Genomic DNA, 24,479 nt, shown 5'->3' on the forward strand with positions numbered 1-24,479 from the left:
AATTGAGGATCAAAATCCCTAAAAGGTTTTGTTCTACTTCCGTTTGTTTCCATTCTTGATCACTGTCACCCAATGAAATTATGCCTTCAAAGTTTTGAAAATGCAATCAATAGGACAAAAGATGTTGATCTAATGCAATGAGGACAAAATAATTACATTTCAGTCAAATTAACATTTAGTAGAATTTATAAACATATCACAGAAAGTACAGTTCTTGTGAAACTTCTTAATCTCTAATAGGACATCTTCTCTTCGTGAATCTTCCTGTGAGAAATAATATACCAAATGTCCTATTCTGAAGTCATGTGGAGGTAGATATTGGTGGAGAATATACATCATGTGACCATCTTCTGGGTTTCCTTTCTTGTGATACCTTTAGAAATATATATCATAAAATATTAATCGGCAATATTATATTTACATAGCTAGTCTTGTGTTAAAGCAGAAGGAAGAACATAATTTTGTCCTTGTGTATTAAAAATATGATGATTGGTTGCTGGTAATTAATATCCTTACTCTGATAATTCAAGTCTGGTAACTATATAAAACAGTAGACATGAAAAAAAAACTAAAACAGAAAGAAAGCTTTCTTTACTTATTGATAATTTTGGGTTAAAATACCTGAGAATTAATGAAATCAAAGTTGAGATATTATATAAAGTGTTGACCAACTGACAAATGGACAGACAGATAGTGGTATACTATAATACGTCCCATAAATCGAATACAGGGTATAAATTATATATAGTCGCCCTCTGTCAGTTGTACAATTATTCAATTGGCTTCAAAATTTATCCGTATAATGGTTATGTTAAATAGTGTTGTGGTGTAGCATTCTTATATTGCTACCATCAGCCTCTATGCAATGACCACTTCCTGAGATATCTTGTGGTTAAGTTAAATTTTGATATCATGTCTGTGTCATTTCTGTTATTAGCACACTAAATCAAGCAAACAAATATAAACACAATACTCTTCTATTGAATTAACTGATGCATACAAAATCCCAAACAAAGTTGACAAAATCATGTGACAAATCTTATCATGTGCTTACTTTATATTGTCTATTCTGTATCTCTCTATTATTCCATAAAATTTCACAAATCCAATCCAGCATTGTGAATCATATTTTGTATTAGGGTCCAGCATATGACACATATTATTCAAATATTTTGAAGAATTAAAATCATCCAAAGCACTTTTTAATTGTTGATTACATCTGTTACATTTCTCCATTATTGATTCTGAAATGAAATAATGTTAAGTTTATAATAATGAGATCATTGACAGATGAACCAACAAACAAATATGTACACTTTACAATCATTTCATACACCAAATAAAGTTTACCTGTTGATTATAGTATCTGAAAAACCGACACATTACGAAAACTCATTGACCAATGAACCAGAAAAAATAGGTCTAGGCCAGATACTCCATTTTATTACTCTATACACAAAATATAGCCGACATCTTGCTTTAAGTTTTTGAGAAACAGAGCAAACCACTAAAAAAAAACAACTTAACATTGACCAATGAACCATGTAAATGAGGTCAAGGTCAGATGATACCGGCTAGACCAAAATGTACACCCTACAATTTTTCAAACAATTGTACTTGAAAAACACGAAAACTAAACATTGACCAGATAAACCATGAAAATAAGGTTAAGGTCAACTGAAACCTGCCTGATAAACATATTCCCCTTACAATCATTCAATACATCAAATATAGGTAACCTACAATTACAGTATTTTAGAAACGGACCCAATCACAAACTTTAACCTTGATCACGGATTCAATAAATTAGGTCGAGGTCAGGGGAACATTTTCCTATTGACAGAAAGGTGTTGACAGGAGTTGCGGCTGCCGTAGTCGTATAGTTATACTTCAGACTTGCATATTGAGTCGAAAGCGAGACTAAACACCTTAAAAAAGTCAAAAGCAGAATTAAAACTCAAGCAATTAAACATTTTCAAACAGCGCTTATCTTTCAAAATATCACCATTTCTTCAAAAATGCTCATCATTATCAAGAGAAAATTACATTTGATGCTGGGAAAAACTCCAAATTAATGTCCATATTATAAATTACCTATTTTAATCTCAGTTATTTCGTCTTGTCCCTTTGAACTTTTTGCACCATTACAGCTATTGTCAGAAATAGCATGATATCTTTCAGAACTTTCTAATCTATTCAATCTAATCGAGGAAGACGGACTATTGATCTCAGGAAGACATTGTAGAGATGGGCTATCTGGACAACCATCTGCAATGGAGATCAAAATATAATGTTATAAAGTTGTCCATAATATATATAATTACTCTATCACATTGAATAGTGGCTTTTTGTTTTAGATACTGCCATCGTAAGCAATAATATCAAGCGAGCAAGCCAAGGTGAACTGGTATTCAAGCGGATGAAGTCAGTATAAACAAATAGTAACTGCTAGTATTCCTTTGTTAATTTATGTAACATTGTCATTTTGCTTAGTTTCTTTTGTTACCTATTCTTACATCGGACTAGGACTTCTTTTAAACTGAGTTTTACTGTGCATATTTCTATGTGTTTCTTTATTCTACATTGGCTAGAGGTATAAGGGAGAGTTGAGATGTCACAAAAAATGTTTGACCCCGTTGCATGTTTGCGCCCGTCCCAAGTCAGGAGCCTCTGGCCTTTGTAAGTCTTGAAAGTTTTTTTAATTTTAGTTCATTTATATATATGTTTTGGAGTTAAGTGTGACGTCCATTTTCACTGAACTGGTACATAATTTTATTTAGCTGAGGACCACCTTCGTGTGCGGGATTTTCCCGCTGCGTTGAAGACCCATTGGTGGCCTTTAGCTGTTGTCAGCTCTTTGGTCAGGTTGGTGTCTCTTTGACATATTCCCCATTACCATTCGCAATTTTATGTTCTACCATTTATTTGTCTTGTAGTCCTGTCATGTAGTGTTGTCATTTTATTGTTATATTTAACATTGCCATAAAAGTGAGAGGTTTGGCATGCCATTAAACCAGGTTCAACCCACCATTTGTTTCTTAAAGTGTCTCTGACCAAGTCAGGAAAATGGCTATAGTTATATTATAGTTCGTTTCTGTGTTTGTTACATTTAATGTTTTGTCGTTGTTCTCCTCTTATATTTGATGCATCTCCCTCAGTTTTAGTTTGTAACCCGGATTTGCTTTTCCACAATCGATTTATGAGTTTCGAACAGCGGTATACTACTGTTTCCTTTATTTATGATCGATAAATGTACTGATAAAGTTTCTTGGCCATCGTCATGTTGAACTTATTCGAATATTTAGCCTGTAACATATAATATCATAACTCACCATTCATTACTTTTTTTTCAACTGTGTCCATCGAATCAATATCTAAACTGATGAATGACAAGGACATATTACTGCCACCGACGGGCTCTGGTCTTATTTTATCTGAGAAATTCAAATTTTTATAAATGACAATAGGAAATGACAGTTGTCAAACAAAAACAAAACAAACTTTAAGTTACATAAATTCTACATTATTAGAATTCATAAAAATAAGGTCATGGTCAGATGAAACCTGCCTTCCAGACTAACATATCTATGCAGTAAAATTGACACATGCCAGACAGAAAACCAGAAAATAATGCACCTGTATACTAGATATAAAGTATCAAAGTTTTGTACGATCTGAAATATAATGCTTTATACAAATAGTTCACACTGTAGCTGTCTTTACCATATTACCATTAATAAAAAAATATATGGTATGAGTTTAAATAAAATAACTTTGTAGCAGAGATCAGTTATAGGTTAAACATGTGAATATAGGCTGCAGCAGTATTCCGTTTGCAAATAATCATAAGTCGATAAGAATAAGCAATTGAAGCATGGAAACTGACAGCATAAATTTTGTTCAAAATGATATACGAAAAAAAAACATAATAAACATCAGCAAACAACTACCACTGAATTATGGATTTGGAACACACACAAATGTGCCAGGGTAGGACATCCACATTAGTTGCCTTTTACTACATTCGGCACAGGCAGAACAAAACAATCTTTCCTGTAAACAATTCAGAAATTGACTGTCTCCTCTTCTTAATAAAATATTTGATAAATATTTTGTATAGTCTATACTGTTGGTTTAGTAATTTTCATTGGTGTCTTTTTTCATTTTTGATTAAATTGTATTTAATGCCGTTTGCCTCACTATTGTGCTATTTCGAGGCAGTCAGTTTTTATCAGTGGATGAAAGAAAAACCACCGACCCTCATCGGGAACACTGACAACCCTATTCAATTATGATTGAAGTCGAGCACACCTGACGATATTTATATAGAGAAACGTTGACGAACTACCGAGTTCTTAGAACAGCTACGTCATGTTTTCGTGTAGATAAATTAAACTTACCACAAATTGTAATGTTAAAACTTCCTGTTAGTTTCCGTTGTTTATTATTGTCTTTTAATTCCCAATTATAAACACCCTCATTTTTTTTGCTGGCTGATCTTATCTTATAATAATTAAGTTTATGTTCATCATATTCTCTATCTATAATGAAGTCTGAATCTGTTTCTACTGTTTTAGATACTATAACAATCTCACTACCTGCAAAAATCATCCACATTATACAATTAAAATCATAATCCAGTAGTTAGCATTTGAGATTTGTAGTTTCTGAAAGTACAGTCAAACCTTGTTTAGTTGAAACTTGAATAAGTTGAGTTTTTTTTCAGTCCCTCTAAAAATTCTTTTTGATCAATGCATTTCGAACTCTTATTAAAAGTAAATCTAAGTTGATGCCACATTAAAGTTATTTTGGGTTTATTATTAGACACATTTTCATGTCAAGTATTTTGAAAGTGGGATCTACACTCCACAGTATACCACATTGTGCTTGTCCCAAAACAAAATCCACAATCTCATTCTATTAATTGATTTCGTGATCTTTGACCTGGTTTATAGCTCAAAGACATTTTTTCTTCTTCTCAAATTATGTTTAAAGACATTGATTTAGAACATGAACTAACTGACCCAAAATTAATAAGGGTCTTGTTCTTAATTCTGTCTTACATATATTCTTAAGATGAGTACGGGAAAGGTTTGACAGACGGTTCAAAAGATATCATTTGGAAACAAATCAAATGTCCACATTTCATATAATTAAAGAAAACCCTTAAAATCAATGGAGAATTTTCCCATTTAAAGGAATATTATGAAAACCAAGTTTTGTAAAAGTCGAACAAAATAGCAGTATTTGAATAACTGCTTTCGTTTTGAAATGACCTCTACCGTAGTGACAAAAACAATGAGGCATTTATCTTCATAATTATATAAGGGTATTTTAAAACTACTATCATACAGATTCAATTCAGATTCGTCATATTACATGAATAAGGCTTTGTCTAGACTTTCTACAATTACCTTTCTTTACTCTCTTTCTTACCAATTTATATGTTTTCTGATACTTACCAGTACTAGTATACTGATTTTCCTTTGGAGATGTCAGTATAATGGTAATATCCTAGGTATAGTAGTAACATAAGGCAAAATTGAAACAAATAATAAGAAATAGACATGTAGCAATTCTTGACTTTGTCCAAATTTGACTAAAAAATCAATTGAACAATCAGTTGCAGATCATGTACATTTGGTATTACCTCTAATGACACTGTAATAAATTTTCCCATCTCTGTATTTTTCTTTTATTCCACTTACTTTTACAAATGATGGCAGTTTAGGCTTTGGATCTACAGATATAAATATGTGAATAACAATTAGAAACAATTCTGTACAAAATCTGGTCTGTAATGCATTCAGAAAACAAAATATACAGAATTATAATTCTAGTCTGCACTGATTACATAGGCTTCTAAAAAGAAATAAAAAGATAACTTCAAAACATCTGTTTGTACATGATAATTTTAAAACTTGTATCGTCATCCATTATCTCATATTAGTAAAACAAGTGCATACACCCCGTCCTATGTTGGCATGAAATCCTATGTTCCTTATCATAATGTACAGTCATATGTAAACTTTTAGAGTACATATTTATAAAATAAACTCTGTGAATGTATGAATATTTTGTTATGTACAAAAGTTGTCCTTTTGAGTTACTTTTGTATTAAAATTATAAAAAAAAGTTATATCAAATTTAAACAATTTCAACTCAACTTATCAGTTGATACATTTAAGTTTTCATTATCAATTCACCATCAAATATTCAAATGATATAATACATAAAAGTAATTTTTTGTTTTTAGTTTGTTTGTTTGTTTGTTTTTTGTTTTTTTTCTTATCTTAAACAGATTTTATTAATAATCACCAGTAATATCAACCCTAAATTGTCATGGGATGTTACTAAGGGGGTTCAGCATTATTACAGTCGTATTAAAACAGTGATATATATATATATATATATACAACTCGTCTAAACATCAACCCAACAATGTTAGATCTGTAAATTTGCTTTCGCAAATTTTTGGTTCTTCCCTCGCCGGGATTCGAACCCATGCTACTGTGATATCGTGACAGTAGCATGGGTTCGAATCCCGGCGAGGGAAGAACCAAAAATTTGCGAAAGCAAATTTACAGATCTAACATTGTTGGGTTGATGTTTAGACGAGTTGTATATACATTATGTACACAGCCATGTATCACCATCATTGATGGCGATCCGATGGATACATCTGTTGTAGGGTTGTCACTGACTCAGACGTACTTATATATATATATATATACCATCATTATTACTCATCAGTGGCAACTGTGTACTAGTCAGTGTCAACCGTGTCTCTTTGGTAATGTCCTTCTCCAATCTAGCCACCCAAGGATTCATTTGATCAATTGTCAAACAATCAGGAATATAATGCCTTTCCTCTTCTTCATCGATATTTGTAACACTTGCACTTCCCTTGTTTTCATAACTAATTGTGTCTATTCTGGTTGAACATGCATCACTGATATTCTTAGATAATTGTGTTTCACATATCATATAACTATTAGTCTGTCCGTTGACCTTAGACTCTATAGATATTGGAAGCATTTCCATTCCGATTGATGAACAGTTTTCACTTGAACTGCAGAATTTGTTTTTCACTACAAAATAATGTTACCTATAAACACAATCTACAAGTTTGCATATTTACTAAGGTTGAATACCATTAACATTATTTCAAAAGCTTAGTTCTTACGAAGCTTTTGTCAAAGATGAAATTTTTAATTTTAAGTTGCCATGATTATTCAATATACCTTATTTGGATTCTTTGAAAATGTATGCTCTAATACTTTTGTTAATTACTTCCGTAACATATTTTAAATTATGAATACTAATAAAATATATTATGGATTTCAAAATCATGTTATGGATATATTTTTAATCCGTACATTTTCAATTTTTTAAAACAAACAAATGAAGTTAAACCAGTAAAAAGTTACTTGTTTTTTTGTTCTGTATTTAATAATAAAGTGTCCCGTAACTGTTACGTTCAAGCAAGTTTTACTTGATTCTGGTTTTTTTTGCCATTTATATAACAGACAGTCGATTTATTGTGTTGTACTATAGATATTTACCTCCTAAATAAAAAGTAGTTTATTGATGCAAGAGTTCATTGTTTGTCCGAAACTTTGTATTTTTAAATATGCTTAAATAAGTGATTTGAGTTTTGATAAAATCTATATGCCTATGGCATAAATAGCAAAAACTATGTTTAGGGTATTTTATATCTTGATTGACCTTTTTTGTTTGTTTTAAAATTGAATATGCACACCCATTACAAGTAACACATAACAGTTAAACTATGGATCAAAGACAATTTACACCTGAGAAAATGCATCTACTGGAAAAATTAAGTTATCAATGAACCAGGAAAACGAGATGGAAGTCAGATGACCATTGCCAGTTAATTATGTAACCTTACACCACTGATTGATTATATTATATATGTAAGATACGAACTAGCCGAGAAATGAAACCTTCTCCCCTGTGCATTAAAAAGTTATTTAAAGCAGTAGCTTAACCTATACATTACGACAATGACAATAGATATATGACAGAAAAAAACTTCACGATATACCTTTATACAAGACATGACGCAGCTAGGTCGTCTAATATATACAATGTTGATCAAATATTTAAGAGGCTGCCATCAGATAAGCATCAGAGTGTCTGGTATTCTTTGGCTTTAGTTGCTTGTCATACATAAATGGCAATTTGCAAGCAAAAGGTCAGAAGTTTTTCAAATTGTTTATCTTCAATCAAAATCATTGGAAATGTGTGCATTTGATATCTCAGGCAACTAACAATTTAACAAACATCAACCAAAGAAATCTAAAAGTCAGTATCGACAATTTGTCAAAAAATGAAAATAGATTGACAAACATGTGAATTCGGCAAATTTAGATGATGTCTTTCATATAAAGAAACGATTAAAAACCTGGGTGGTAAAATATTAATAAACCTGTGTCTTACGCTGTAAACAAAAATGATGCCATAACCTCTGCATGCAAGTTATTAATAATATAATGGCAATAATAAATGAAGACGGAATAATCACAATCACCATATATACCCAACTCTGTGTGACATCTGTAAAGATAATAGATATAACATGTTTAATTCCCCTTTAAGAATGATTTTTTTATCGATATTTTTCTGATAATTTTTAAGTAACCGATGACAAAGTTTTATTTGACTTTTTGCTTCGTATTTTTTTTTATTCGAAGGTCACTGATACGTATTTTGTAAATGAAACTCGCGTCTGGAGTACATGATTTAAGCCTGGTATCTATGATGAGTTTATTGCCACATTCTTACGGTAACTTCAAAAATAACAAAAAACATGCGATAAAGTTAAAAATATAAAATATTCATAAAATTGCATATTTAAAACTAAATCGAATTGACATTGAGACAGATTGGCAGACCAATCAACATTTAATGAGGATAGTTTGTAAAAGGTCTTCCAGTTATCACTGCCTTCAAGTCGCCTTGAAGTTTAATAGATGTTATAATATTATTTGATCAGAAGTTGTCGCCTAGCTTTATACCATCGAAATGAAAAGAAACGATATGTGTTTGTAGATTTTCTTCCTTCTTCATCGATTCTGCCAAGTTTGTTCAAAGTATCTTTAAAGATAAAATGAAAATGCGAAAAATATAAATGACCAAGTACCAAGTATGCACAATAATGGCTATATCACCTACCTCTGTTGACCAAGTGTTATTATATGTACATTTGCAAAATTATGAATCAAAACTATTCGACCATAACAATTTCATCAATATCATTCAAGAAATGTTTCTACATATCATATACATCTTTCTGTAATAAGTTTATACCTTCGGTTTTGTCTAGACAGTTAACAAATTCTGGTTGGTTATTCCATGTTTTGTTCTCTCCACACCTGTATGACAGAGCAACGGGATTAACTAAAACCATACTGTCTTTAGAACACCTAGGCATACATGTTGTATTAATAGTAACACTAACATTGAGGGATGCGAATACATTGTCACAGGTCCATTCTACATGACTTTTATTTGGCAGGACACATTCTGAAAAATAGACATTGTTGTATATCTGAATGCTTGAAAATCTTAAATTGTACTAAATATATAATAAAAAAACTGCTAATCTGTTGAAGATATTTATAAAATTACCCGACTGAAATAACATATAATAGCACAAATAAACCAAAATAATCAAGCAGCCATGAAAAGTGTCTGTTGGAATGGATAATGCAAAAAGAACAAGAAATGTTTGTGATAGGATGACAGTTTGAAGTCTCCCAAACAAAGTCCGCATAAGTATATTCCCTAAAAACTCCTCTAGCATTCATTCATTTCTATTTAATTTTGATGATTTGTGGAATTTGAAAACAGTTAAGGTGAAAGGCCAAGGTTATTAGTTACCCTTAATTTTTGAGACAAAAGTTGACAATACGTTCCAATGGTCATTACTGAAGCCCTCATGAGTCCATCGCTTGTTGTAATATTTAAAAAGAAAAAAAAACATAGGGTTCTATGTTATTAGTCAAGTCAATCAAGCATAAATTTGACCCTAACCTTGAAGTAATCGCAACAGAATGTTATTAAATTTTAATCTTTGGCATTATACCCCAAATAGACACAGTTAAAGGTCCAATCAAATCAACCAAAAACTGACAAAAAAGACTCATTTGTGCCAATGTCAATTTCCATAAGAAATTGAAAATGCTGATTTTGAGTTTTCCTCAAGTTAGATTTTATGGCACTTTTTTGTGTATATTTGGGGCCTAATGCTTTGGATTAGAACACAAACTTTTTCTGTTGCAATTAGTTTGAGGTTAAAACTTAGTTTGGCTAGACTATATACTCCTATCTTCTGGCAAAATATCAAATACAGTACTTCTGTAGGTCTAGTTATCTTATATGAACATCTACAATGTCATGAATCACAATTATTCAACCTTAACCATCTTATCAATATCATATTTTTTTATAACTTTATACCTTCAATTTTGTCTTGACAGTAAACAGATGTTGGTTGGTTGTCCCATGTTTTGTTTTCTCCACACCTGTATGACTGAGCACCAGGATTAACTAGAATCATGCTGTCTTTAGAACACCTAGGCATACATGTTGTATAAACGCTAACATTGAGGAATCTGAATACATTATCACATGTCCATTCTACCTGACTAACATGGCTATTATTTGGCAGGACACATCCTAAGAAACATAATTAGATTTTTTTTTTAAATTTAATTGTTTTAAAATCTTGTTTAATATTTAATATCAAATGGTTGAACAAGTTGCTCATCTAATACAGATGTTGATATATCGAAACTACTGGACTAAAATCCCAATTAAAAAAATAAGCCGAAATAATCAAGAACCCATGGAAAACACTTGTGTGCTGACTTGAATTATCATTGATATGTTCATAATAATAAATTAACTGTTAACAAAAAGTTTTTAATACTAAGGGTTTTCTACCTCAGGAATACATTAAACACACAAAATGCTCATCAATATTATCGAGTCCATACATAGTAAACTGTTTGTTATAGACTATCAATAATTTGGATTTGCGTTTTAAGTCTGTTATAATCAAATATGAGAATTTGAGTCAAATCGGTATACATTAATTTGACAGGTAATGACCCTTTTAAACATTGCATCTTATGTTCACTACAATCATACATTTACATGAAATTATAAGTTTGATTTGAATAAGCCAATCAACTTGAAACTGAAATTCTGAAAATAGATCTGGTGAAAACATTAAACCTTATATTTGAAGTAATCTTGATCATTAGCATTTACCTACAAACTCCGGTTTCAGTCCCATCTTGTGTTCACATATACAGGAAGGGTTCTGACCGGTCTGGATTATTTCATCTAGTGTTGGATTACAAAAATCAACATCTTTATCATCATACATTTGAAAAGCATAACCTGTTTCTCCATTCAATAATGCTTCATTAGGACAATAACAACATACTCTATGGATCTGGGCTGCTGTGTCAAACCAACGACTACAAAACCAATAGGAGATATATTAACCAATAAACTTACAAAAACAGTAAATTATCAGTTAATTCTGTGTGAAATCTAAAATAACTGTACAGATCAATCTCATCGAAATCCAGGCATTGAGTAAGTATTTAAAAAAATAATAATTCACTTTCATTTTTTTTAATATAGAGTAAAAATTTGGTTTCACTAGTTCCTTATTCCTTTACTACTATATCTTTCATTGACATAATGTTTCTTACAACTAGTTTACTTGCAATTTTCATCTTTTGAATGACATTAAGTAAAATAACACCAAGGAAAATTTATACCGAAGGTACTTAATCAAATGACAGAAATAAAAGCTAATACACATCTAACAAATGAAAATTAACTTGCATTTTCCTAACCGTGCTTCTATGATTAAAAGAGAATACAAAAAAAGTCATCTTAACTATTTACTCGATTATAAGTACTAGTGGGGATTAATATGTTTTGGATTTGCTGGTAAAAGTTCAATATATATTCAAATGATTAACAAACGGATTTCTTTTAGGTTCATATTGAGAAGTTATAGTTAGACACACATTACGACGGTCTGTCTGTTATTTCATTTTCAAACCTTTTTAGTGATTTTTGAACAGTACACCTATTTCTGTTGAAACAGGACTTGCTTAGTAAGACTAAGCAGAATAGGTATAAAAAGTTAAAGACTGTCTAAAGGGTAGAACGCATATCATATGTTGTTGTCCATCCTTTGTTCTGGTCGTACATTGTAGCTGTGTAGGAAATATATTTGTGGTAAAAATCAAAGAATGTTATCATAATTGTTATTATACGATTAAGTGAATTTCTTTATTAATTTGAAAGATTATCAATTAGTTAAATAAAAAGAGATATATATTAAACCCTGCATCTCCTTTCATTATTATATATAGTCCAAATAAAAAAAAACTTTGGAATTCATATATATTTTTAGCTTTTCACATGTTATATCATCTATGTATACAGATAAAATCAATATATGCATAATTAAGTGTCTATACAATGAATTCAACAGGAAACTTAATAAGTACCTGATCGTCTAAAATTGAACAAATAGAACATAAATGACCTTAACATTATTGACAAATGTTTTTAGTAATAAATTTCACTCATTCCATCGCGGTACATGTCTTATGAATAAAACATGAACAAGTACATTTCGAAGGTGATCTAAGGTCAGAAATTGGATGTAAAAACTAAATTTATGTATGTATATATGTATCTAGTATAGGGATGTCAACATATGCATTTATGCCTCAATAGTCTGGAATTATTGTTTTTAATACTGACGACAACCTGGATTAGAAAATAAAACACTAGTTTACCTGTATGAGCTCTTTAAACCTAAACAACTGATATTATTTTATTTATATATTTTTTATTTTTGTATTAATTTTATTGCGGTGTTGTGTCAGCTATTCTATTTCAACTGCATAAGCCCTTGTTACAACTCTTTGTATGCTTACTTTAACCTGTACATGAACGAATTACTTCCTATTTATTTTTGTAAAAACTTTGTGTTAGCTTCCTTCAGCTATAGCCAGATCTTCAACTTTAAGCGGATATATTAACAACTTTTTCCACATTATTTTTGTTTACGCTCTAGTAGTATAATATTTTTCACATGTTTTCGGTACTTGGAAGAGGATCTATTGTACTTTGACAAAGTGTGTAGTCGATTAGTAATACAAGGAACTTACTACTTTCCTGTTTCACCATTCACCAAATTGTAATCAGCTGATGAAAGGGAAATAATCCAAAGAAATTTAATGACTATGGAAAATACTGAAGTAGTTGTAAACTGAAAGAAAATAATTTAAATACTTTAAAATCAAGATACTATGAAGCGTTTTGTTTTAATGTGATAGTAGAAACTTGTATTTTTCTAAAGTCTATTAAGCAGATTTTAAAGGTCAAAATAGGGAACTAAACGTTACAGAAAATAACAAAGTACAAACAATTTCAAATTAAATCACATCAAAATTCATGTTACATTGCTATTTTGATTATAACAAATATAAATATACAAAATATATGATTTGTCAATAATGTCAACATAAATAAGTATGATTTGTCAGTCATCATATACAAATTATCTACGTCATGGACATTTTAGCCAGAAGAGAACACTAACCTGAAATGTTAATCATTATACAGGTTAACTAAAGAACTCAGACCTCCTTCTCAAAATCTACAGCCATATATTTTTTATTCATGAAATAGTTTTAGATAAAAAAAAATCTGTAAAGAGCCAGTAATTGTTATAAAAATTAGTTTAGTTCCAATCATATGACATTTATTAAAGTCATATGAAATCTCATATTAAAAAAAAATGATGCATATGTTTTTTTATAACAAAATGGATAGTTGTCAATATAAAACTTATGTACATATACTTTTTTCTGAAGAAAATCTGTCCACATTTAGAAGAAGTTTACCTTTTTAATTGTTTGCTTCCAGGAAGTAATTCGCCTATATATTTTCCGTATTCAAAGTGACCTAAGCGTGACCCTTCTCGTAAAAATCCGGTGATCGCAATACGCATGGATCTGTCATTTTAATAAACTATTATCTAATTGTACATGTTATACACGTGCTCAATATCCATGCTTCTTTGTTGATTGTTTACTAATCGTAAAATAATGCTTCAAAACACGACAATTAATGAGCTGCCATATTTTTCACTTCATAACAGACAGAGAGAGAGAGAGAGAGAGAGAGAGAGAAAAAATGACGATTATACGATATTTTGGCGTAAAAAATGAAAAAAATTGTCAGGTGTGCTAAGTCTGTATTCTATTTATACTCGGTTAGAGCCTCTGATTCATATATGTACACGTCATTATGAAGTTAGAATTTAAACTAGATCTGGAACTGAACTTGTCTGTTTAATAAGCCATACATAACATGGTGTCAGATTAATCCATTGTAAATCATCGGGAGAGGAGGACTATCCATCTAGAACACTTCGATACGCAATATAAAAAGTTGTGCCAATTGTCAAGCTTCTGTAAAAAGGAATTTAAGATGGAATCCACAATAGGATCAACGCCCAAATTGGACTAAGAAAATAGTGACTTACCGACAGCATGGAAAACGTTCAAACAACACGTGCAGTTTATGTTCGAAGGACTACTTAAAGCAAAGAACGAGGAAACGAAATGTAACTACCTCATGATATTGGTTGGAAATAAAGGCCGGGATATTTACTCCACGTGGTATTTACAAGTCGCAGAGGCAAAAGTTTTAAGGACTCATTAAGAGAAGTTCGAAAACTATATAAAGCCCTAATCAAATAAATTATATGCAAGGTACAAATTCACAACAAGAAAGCAGTCGGACGTAGAGACTTTCGAACAGTTTGTTACCAATTTAAGAATATTAATTAATGATTGTGACTATCAACAAAAAGAAGAAATGTTGCGAGACCAAATAGTATTTACCATTAAATCACAGAAAATAAGAGAAAAACTAATAAAAGAAGGAAGTGATCTAAATAGTTATCAAAAGTACCAGGATTATAATTCTATACGCCAGACGCGCGTTTCGTCTACATAAGACTTATCAGTGACGCTCAGATCAAAATAGTTAAAAAGCCAAATAAACACAAAGTGGAAGAGCATTGAGGACCCAAAATTCCAAAAAGTTGTGCCAAATACGGCTAAGGTAATCTACTCCTGGGGTAAGAAAATCCTTAGTTTTTCGAAACATTCAAAGTTTTGTAAACAGAAAATTTATAAAAATGACCATATAATTGATATTCATGTCAACACCGAAGTGCTGACTATCTAACTCTCGATATTGCAAGAACATACATCACAAAAATCGTGCACAGAAGACTTAGAAGTTTATGATATATACATGCATTGGTTCAATAATTGGATAAACATTATTTTTCACAAGTCACTCGTTTAATATGACTTTATTAAAGGTTAATAAATTTAAATGTTATACTTACATAGTCTAGTATTACCATTATCATACATCAATTCTTTGAGTACTTTAAACATATCAAAACTTTCATGTCTGCATCATATCGTTTACACAAATTCTGAAAAACATAATTTGAATAAAAGTTTATTGAATTACTGAAAACCTCACTGATTCTATGGGCTGTGAAAAATTTATTTACTTTCATACTGACATGCGTAGTTGTATTTTCACTCTAACCAAGATAGTTTGTTTAACATGTCAAAGTACAAATATGGGTTTTATAAAAACAACCTCAATTTCTATGAACTGCTCATGCCTATTTTAAAAGAAAAAACTAAATGTTATCAACTGCAAGGAAGAAGATCCACAAAACATTTTTCACTCAAATTTGTCAATTGTTTCTCTAAAACTGATAGCAATCACAACAACTACACACTTAAATGTGAATTTCTATAACAATTGTATGGTACATATTTTTCTGTCCTGTTCATATTCACAACAATGACATTTTTTCTTGTTTAGTTATCAGTACTAGTAATCAATATTAATAAAGTTATCAAATACAATTTTTCTTTTTATTTATTTACATGCATTTGCAGAATTCAGATTTTTTGTTAAATTGTATTTAGTAGCAATCCGATTGTTTCGACTTTATACCAATCTAGATAAAATGCAACCTTAACACTAGAATCTTTTTTTTGTGAGTAGTTATTGTGCTACTTTATAAATAAAACACTATATAATGTTTCCGCTTTACCTTATTTCCTTGTGTTATAGAAATTTAAATGTGTTTGTTTTAACTTATCTATCTTGATTTGTAATCTTTACAGTATAAATTGTATACAAAATAAACAATTATAATAATTCAACAGGGTGAACACAGATTTGAACTTCCTTCTAAACGGATTAACATTGGGTGATATTTATTTGAATAAAATTATCCTTTCTTGTTAAAATTACAAGATGTGTATTATTTCAAATAGGTTATAGATGTGTGTATTATTTCAAATATGTATTTAATCACAGCTTTGATGTTTTAACTAAACCATTTTCTTTTTAGCAATTATCAAAAATCACTTTTTTTCATATGTTTGTCATATAAAATTTTGATATTTTATATTGCAACCTTAAACTGTTGTTCTAAAATAATCAAATATACAATAAGCTCTGTTAATTTCTTTATATGCCCATGCCATATCTAGGGCCTGTGATTTTTTTTTTCTTTTCCATTTGTAACTGGGCAAACCTGTAACCCTAACCATAACAGTAAAATGACGTCACCTTAATTCAAACTTGATCTTGGTTTTGTGGTTAAAATTATTGTGTATAAGTTTTGTAACATTTGGTTAAATCAAACTGAAGTTAGATCACAGAAAAAATCGTAAGTGTTCCTCGGAACCCGGTATATCGCCTACTTTTGCTGTTCATAAACAAAATTGAGGGAAAAAAATCAATAATAATATTCCTCTCTATACTATCTTGTAATTGTAAGAAGCATCTGTCCAAGTTTGGAAAAAATCCAGGATAGTTTATGAATCTAATAAATGTTTTAATTTTTTTTAACTGCATACTGTATGTAATGTTTACTGGACTAAAAGCTAAGTTCATTAATAAATAAAATACGGAAAAACAAGAACAAAAATTTTAACTGAATTTCCTTCCAGATACTAGCTTTTGATCATAAACAAGCTTCTAGCCAAGTTTGATAGAAATCCAGGATAGTTTAAGAAAACTGTTAAAATTTCAAAAACTTTAACCAAAGCCTGAATATTTGTGGACGCCGCAGACAAAATGTAGGATCGCTATGTCTCGCTTTTTCGACAAAAGTCGTTGGCTCGACAACAATCACACATTTTTTGAATTTATAAAGGGGCATAACACTAGAAAAGTAAAACTGACACAACCATAACTCAAATTTAATCAGTATTTTGTGATAATGAGCAATGTGTATAGGTTTCATAACATTTGGTTGAGACAAACTAAAGTTAGAGATCGTAAACAAAAATATTCAAGCAACTTTACCATTTGTTAAGGTGGTATGGGTGTCTTCCTCCATCTTGGATTGTAAAAAACAGAGAATCAAAGGTCCAGATTTTCCATCAAGTTAGCAAAATTTGATGCAGGAATGCAGATGTTTAATGTACATTTTCATTTAAAAGTACCGATTTATAAGAATATAACTTCTAAATATTGATATTTTTGCAAATGTTAATTATTTTTGGTTGTTTTTATTTCTTTCTTAAATTGGCATTTTAAGGGGAGGTAACTCTAAAAAAGTGCATTTTCTGAAGGATTCTGTATGGATTTTTCCTATTTTGTATTTTAGCCGGAAAAAACGTACGGTGACCCTATCTTTTCTTTTGATATTCTCAAAGCAGTGTCTGAAAGCTATCTTTTCCTGAAGTATTTAACAATTCTATCATTTTGTTTAGTTTCTAATCACAAAATGGTGTTTTTCCTGTATAATCCATACAAAATGTGTCAATTTGTCCCGTCCTGTAGCTTGCGAAAATACGCGGTGACCTATCATTTTTATTATATTTTTCAACATGTATCAATAGATACAACGTTTTGGCAAAGTATGAACAAATTCTATCATTTTTATTTTAGACTCCCATACCACCTTAAAGAGCATAACTCATAGAATTGTAAAATTGACGCCACCAAAGTTCAACTTGACCTGTGTTTTGTGGAATTTAGTATTGCCAATAAGTTTCATACAGTTTGGTTTAGGAAAACTAAAGTTAGAGAACAGAAACCAATTTGTTAAGAAGCATACCTCTAGAATTGTAAAATAGACGCCAACAAAATTCAACTTGACCTGTGTTTTGTGGAAAGAAAAAACGGGTAAAAATTAATATGGTGGGGACATAACAATAGCAGTATAACGAAAGGAATAAAAAGTTTATATACACTAGATTCATAGAGGTGCTTATAACACATTTTACAGTTGATGCTGTGCAATTTAGCATTGAGGCAATAGCATTTGAGATTTTTGGTTCGTCATAATTATTTGAACTAGCACTAAGAGTAAGAAAGTCATTTTGCTATTACATGGACAGATTTTATTTAATCATGTAAATAATTGCTACAGCAATTTTCTTGATACACTGAGTTATTCTAAGTAGAAGCTGACTTGTCTGCTTTATCCTTGAAACGATTTGTGTACAAATGTAATTGTTAATCGTAACACTGATGAGGCTGTGGTATGTACGAACTGTCGTTTAGTCAATGTTTTCAGCTGTCAGTTTGATCCACGTGACTGAGCATGCTGGACGAGTGAAGGTCCTTAAATCCATTGAAATGTGAAATAGCTAGTATTTAAACAGCGGAATTCAAAAGTTTTCAAATGTTTTTGGCATCAAAACCTTCCGATCGATGTTTCATATATAGCCGGGATTTACCTTTACTCGTCCTTGGCGTGTGTTGTAAGTCATATAATTATCGATGATTTCTGTCACCTGCGTATAATTGGTCAATCAAACTTTTATCACTTGTCAATTGTCCGACGGCTTGGTCAAAAATATAAACAAGTTGCATTCGTTAATGTCAGTCACGAATACGGGAGTCTTTCGATACTCTCGGGCTTTTACTTTATATTTAATAATAATCATTCGTAAATCTCATACATAGTAAAAAATTACGCGAGAAAATGTTCATTCATGAAATATTCATGAATGAAACGATGTCTCGCGTAGATTTCTTTTGATTTTGTCTTCAGCGAAAGGAAAATCCGCTAGTAGTGTTTGTGATACTCATTTTCAAAAATAAAGTTAAATTCACCTGAATTGTCTGTGAACACTCATTCCATTTTATTCCAGCTGAAATTTTTTCAAAAGGACTCCAAATTTCAAATGCATCATCCTAGAATCAGTATTCAGACACTAGTACTACATTATCTCGGAGCAAAACATTTGCGATAGTCTGTCACCGAAGGTTTGAGACCGATGCCTAAGGAAAGTATTGCGATAGCAAACTTCCAAAAACTAAGGAAGTCAAAAATAATATACAAAATTTGGCAAAAAATTTGATGTTCTTGTAATTTATTATTCATTTTAGACCTAAAATTCCCTCTTGCTTGCAAAAGGTTCCGATTACTTGATCATTCAAATAAAAGTTATTTCAGAAATTTATATTGGCCTGTCATTTAACTATTAATAGTGGCTATCTTTCATAATAGTTTTGAGATAACAAGTAGAACACTAGTTTCTATTTATCTATTTGAAATTATTCAGATATTATGCAAAACATAAAACATTAGTAAAATCCTCATTTAAGGATAAAAACTTCAAGAAGAAGATATCAATCGTATTTGACTTATTGGTAACTCTTGTTTTGGTGATCAATTTGTTTCTTAAAGTTCCGATCGATTATAGTTTTTCATATATTAGGTAAAAGGGCAAAAATCATCATTAAAAGCAATGACTCAATAATAAGTGGTCATCAGACGATTCCAGCAACATGATTAATTTGTGAAACATATCACTGTTATACAATTATATGTATAATTGGCGCAACTGAAAAATTCTATTTTGAAACAAATGATGGTTTGCTAGGCAAGAAACGTGTTTCTTCTAAAAAAAAGCACAAACATCATAGACGATTCATTCAAACAATTAATAGTCCCAAATAAGTTTTAAAGTTCAAGGGCATTGGGGACCCAAAACACTAAAAGGCTTTACTTTATAATTGTCATTTTGCTTAGTTTCTTCTGTTCCCTATTCTGACATCGGACTCGGACTTCTGTACAGCTGAGATTTCCTGTACGTATTGTTTTGTGTGCGTGGTTTTTGTTATACATTGGCTAGAGTATGGGGGTAGGCTCGAAATCTTACAATACATGTGTTTGCGCCAGTCCCAAGTCAGGAGCCTCTGGCCTTTGTTAGTCATGAATAATTTAAAATTTAAGTTCATTTATATGTTTTGGAGTTTAGTATAGCCTCCATTATCACTGAACTAATACACATTTTGTTTAGGGACTAACGAAGCTGAAGGGTGTAGATTTTCTCGCTGTGTTGAAGACCAATTTGAGGCTTTCTGTTGTTTGTTTGGTCTTTGGTCTCTTTGAGAAATTCTCCATTTCCATTCTCAATTTCATTTGGCAACTACAGGATAAACTGAGCAGTGCTAGTTTAAAATGAATAATTTGGTTGACTCTACAGTTTTGTTGTTACAATATCTTATCAAAACAGCAACAATTGCTTAAGAATATCATTAAATTTTGTAGCCATCATTAATTTTGAAGCCGTAGTTTTTCCTGTCAGCAATGTCGTTAGTTATCTGAATATCCAACCTAAAATTTAATCTGTTAAATGAAAATAAAGCCCTGGGTCAGATCTCAAAGGAACCTAATAACATTAACAGTTGACTTGTGTTACAGTTATAGGCTAGAAAGCCATACTAGTACTTCAACGATAACTTTGCACAAGACATTACAAAACTTCAGGCAGTCAATTCTTTCATACACACACATACAAATATCATACTTATTTTGACTGATTATATGTACGTTTGAATACATGTAAATACTGTTTGACCCCTTTGTGATTAACCAACAGGATATTTAGTCAAGTATTTAGTGGGAAGAGAAGAGTAAGCTTCCTGTAGTTGAAGTATCTATTATATTACGAACTCAACTACTCTTAAGAAGTCAACGAGTGTGCAGTGAAGAGCTTTCGGCAGAAACAATGTATAAAATCTTTTAACATCATCTGCATGGCAAGCCGTGGAAACATTTCATTTACGGGTAGATGATTCAATTATTTTTTACAACTTCAAACTTTTCCTTGTCAGAAGCCTAATATTTGTTGTAAGCAAACAGCATATTTACGAGTTTTGAACTGCGGTATACTACTGTTGCCTTTATTTATTAACTTCTACTATTGAAATAAAGGTATGGATAAATTTACTTCAAATTGATGATTGAAAATATTTGTCATGTTTATAGTGAATTTTGTATTACTTAAATCTTCAGATGATGCCTTGCAGCATTCCTTATGAAGCATGCATTTTAAGGCAGTATTTCGTTTACATAAATGTATATGAAATAATACATTCATATATATATGACGCAGGCGATTTGGTGTCACGATATCACAGTAGCATGGGTTCGAATCCCGGCGAGGGAAGAACCAAAAATTTGCGAAAGCAAATTTACAGATCTAACATTGTTGGGTTGATGTTTAGACGAGTTGTATATATATATATATATATATATACGAATATTTGAAAACTAGATGTATTTAAAATAAATCATAAAACTAATATGATGATCCAATATAAACATCATTTTAGTGATAGGCTAACAGAGAGAAGTACAACAATATGTATGAGTATTGAACACAATTAAATTACTTAATTGCTGTATAGTTATTTATCGGACTTACAAGCTCATACTTCCAACCATCAAGAATAAAGTTTGGATTGGTCTTTTAAAGTTTCTATGGCTTTAGGACACTGCAACAGGTAGACATGTAAAATACAGATAATTACCTCTGACTTAAGTTTATGTTATTGTTTAAAGGAATGCTTTAAATGGATTTTGACAGTAAAGTTTTTTACTTTATGGTTGTGTAATCAAATCTTTGACTTTATCTTTTTTCCCTCGTGTTATTATGCACTATTGGATACTATTGTGTTAAGATTACCCAAGTCCATACTCATATGTTATTTTTGATCTAGTCGTATGTAGGTGTATCTTTGACATATTGTACCTAAAAGTAAATTCGCTGAATCATTTCATCTTTTTTATTGTACTTTTTTATTAGTTATTGTTTCATCCAATTAAAAATCATTGAAATTTTGATTTCATCTACCGGATATTAATCACTATTGTAAGGAAGAATTCTGGAATGAAGGTGATAATCTTGATCAAAAGTAAGTTACTGTTGCCTACATTTTCATATTTGAAATTTCGTAAGTTTGATGTCTAAGTTGATATATCCAAGTCCTTGTTTCAAAAAATATAATATAGTCACAGTATATTGTATTTTTGTAGAAACAAAAGGTACAATTCATTTAATTTCAGTTATAAAAGCGTATATTCATCAAAATTCTATTGATGAGTGAAAGCAAAAATGTATCCAATATGGTTTTTATTGTCCGACCTAGAGGGTAAAGTTCCATGTAGGATGTAAAAATACCTATCATCATCTATGTAAAGTGTGAAAACTTTATTTTTTCAGAAAAAATATCTTGCAAGTTTGTTTCAATCGGATAACTTCTTCTACAGTAGAAGATCAGGTGAAGCCAATTAACATCGTTTTACCACTGAGTCGATGTCACTGCTGGTGGAGATTTATTTCCCCGAGGGTATCACCAGCCCAGTAATCAGCACTTTTTGTGCTGACATGAATTATCATTGATATGGTTATATTTATAAATTAACTGTTTACAAAATTTTGAATTTTTCAAAAACTAAGGCTTGTCTACCTCAGGCATATATTACCTTAGCTGTATTTGGCATAACTTTTAGGAATTTTGGTCCTTAATGCTCTTCAACTTCTTACTTTATTTGGCCTTTTTAACTTTTTGGGACTCGAGCGTCACTGATGAGTCTATTTTAGACGAAACGCGCGTCTGGCGTATATACCAAATTTAGTCCTGGTATCTATGATGAGTTTATTTTTTACCATCGAGTCATATTAGACTGTCTGGATAAAAAGCAAATGTAAAATTCCATAATGTTACCGTAAAGTTGTATTTAAATGTCGTCATAGTGTAGGGGATCTAGGTGGCCGAACTTGTGGCACTATTGTATCACCGCCAGTTGGAACCCTGCAGGTGACAGGTGGGTTTCGACTCAAGTCTCAGTTGACTAGGGTTGTTTGTTTTTCTGACACATTTCGGTGAATCTCTTGGCACTCCTACTTCCAATAAAGACTAATCCACGAAATAGCTTATTAGTTGTGTAAAGGCGTCAAACACCAATCAATACATCAATCGGTAATAGTGTTATTCTTCTAGGCATCAAGGACACAACAATCATTATGCAGCTTTACCGGAATACTACCATATCATGCAAAGGGGGGACAAGAGTCGGAGGATACCAAAGGAACAATCAATCTCACAAGTCGAAAATAAACCAAGTAAACAACGTCATGTCTAAAGTAGAAAAATACAAAGACAAAAAACAGCACACAAAACAACATAGGAAACAAAATATTGAATAACACGGACCCCATCAAAACTGGGGTGATCTCAAGTGCCCATAACACGGACCCCATCAAAACTGGGGTGATCTCAAGTGCCCCTAAAGGATAAGAAGATCCCGATAAACTGTTGCCGGTTTGGTTTCAGTTCATTCAATGCGCAATGTGGAGTAGGAGTTCTTTACGCATTTTACCTTTCGGTATGCGAGCCATATTGGACTTTTTATCAGGACCAAAGTATAATTGTTCGGTAAATACCTGAGGGAAAAGCTAAACATGATCAGCATTCTTTTCATAACATATTTACTTCAATATGAAGGAAAACATACTAGTAGTACTCAATTGGATATCGATGTAAACGTTGACCATTTAGACTATCCTATTGGATTCAAAAGTAACGATATTTGTCAAGATCTTTTCAGGAAAATATCTGTCCAACTACATGTTCATGATTTCATTTCTACAAAATGCTTGAATGTCGGTCTCCTTTGTCCTTTTAGCCGTATCAATCTCTCCATCAGAACACGAGTAATGACAGTTTGGGACTATTCAAATGAACATTTCTGAACAGCATTAGGTTAATTTCCTGGGGAAAAAATTTGGCATGAAAGCAAACGGTTATTCCCAATAGGGTTTCAGTATGAACTTTGATGTCTGCTGAGTGATGTATAACATTTTCGATCGACACAAGCATACAACACTTGTAGCCAATCTTATCATTGATGTCCAGACCCTTGACGATACATATACACTGGACTTTTTTCAGAACCTCTAAAGGAACATATACTACTATGTCACAATTAGTTTCAATTGGTGCATCCGTTCTTGAGAAGTTTCGAAAAGAAAGTATGGCCGTTTGTA

General features: G+C 31.2%; 1 protein-coding gene across 2 annotated transcripts; it reads right to left on the minus strand.

The window, feature by feature from the left end:
- Nucleotides 1-160: 160 nt before the first annotated feature.
- On the minus strand, nt 161-15,611 carry LOC139484864 (uncharacterized). Of its 2 annotated transcripts, XM_071268870.1 has the most exons (13): nt 15,494-15,600; nt 13,236-13,336; nt 11,302-11,513; nt 10,486-10,704; nt 9,334-9,549; nt 8,464-8,580; nt 6,735-7,091; nt 5,651-5,740; nt 4,401-4,598; nt 3,333-3,434; nt 2,095-2,268; nt 1,055-1,244; nt 161-373 (listed from the first exon to the last, which is right to left on the minus strand). In XM_071268870.1, exons 1-13 carry the CDS (start codon nt 15,515-15,517, stop codon nt 169-171), a joined length of 2,205 nt encoding a protein of 734 aa, XP_071124971.1. In that variant the 5' UTR covers nt 15,518-15,600; the 3' UTR covers nt 161-168. The 2 variants fall into 2 exon arrangements, with proteins under 2 accessions (XP_071124971.1, XP_071124972.1); XM_071268871.1 differs by lacking the exon at nt 11,302-11,513 and having other exon boundaries at nt 15,494-15,611.
- Between the last annotated feature and the right edge of the window lie 8,868 nt (nt 15,612-24,479).

This window comes from Mytilus edulis, chromosome 8 (genome assembly GCF_963676685.1).
Source record: "Mytilus edulis chromosome 8, xbMytEdul2.2, whole genome shotgun sequence".
NCBI classification, from domain to species: Eukaryota; Metazoa; Mollusca; class Bivalvia; order Mytilida; family Mytilidae; genus Mytilus; species Mytilus edulis.

Coding starts and splice junctions, on each gene's coding strand:
- LOC139484864 (XM_071268870.1), bottom strand. CDS start 15,517: ATGATAATGGTAATACTAGACTAT. Junction 10,705..11,301: donor ACTGAAACCGGAGTTTGTAG/GTAAATGCTAAT, acceptor TATGTTTCTTAG/GATGTGTCCTGCCAAATAAT. Junction 2,269..3,332: donor TGAAAAAAAAGTAATGAATG/GTGAGTTATGAT, acceptor TCTCCATTGCAG/ATGGTTGTCCAGATAGCCCA.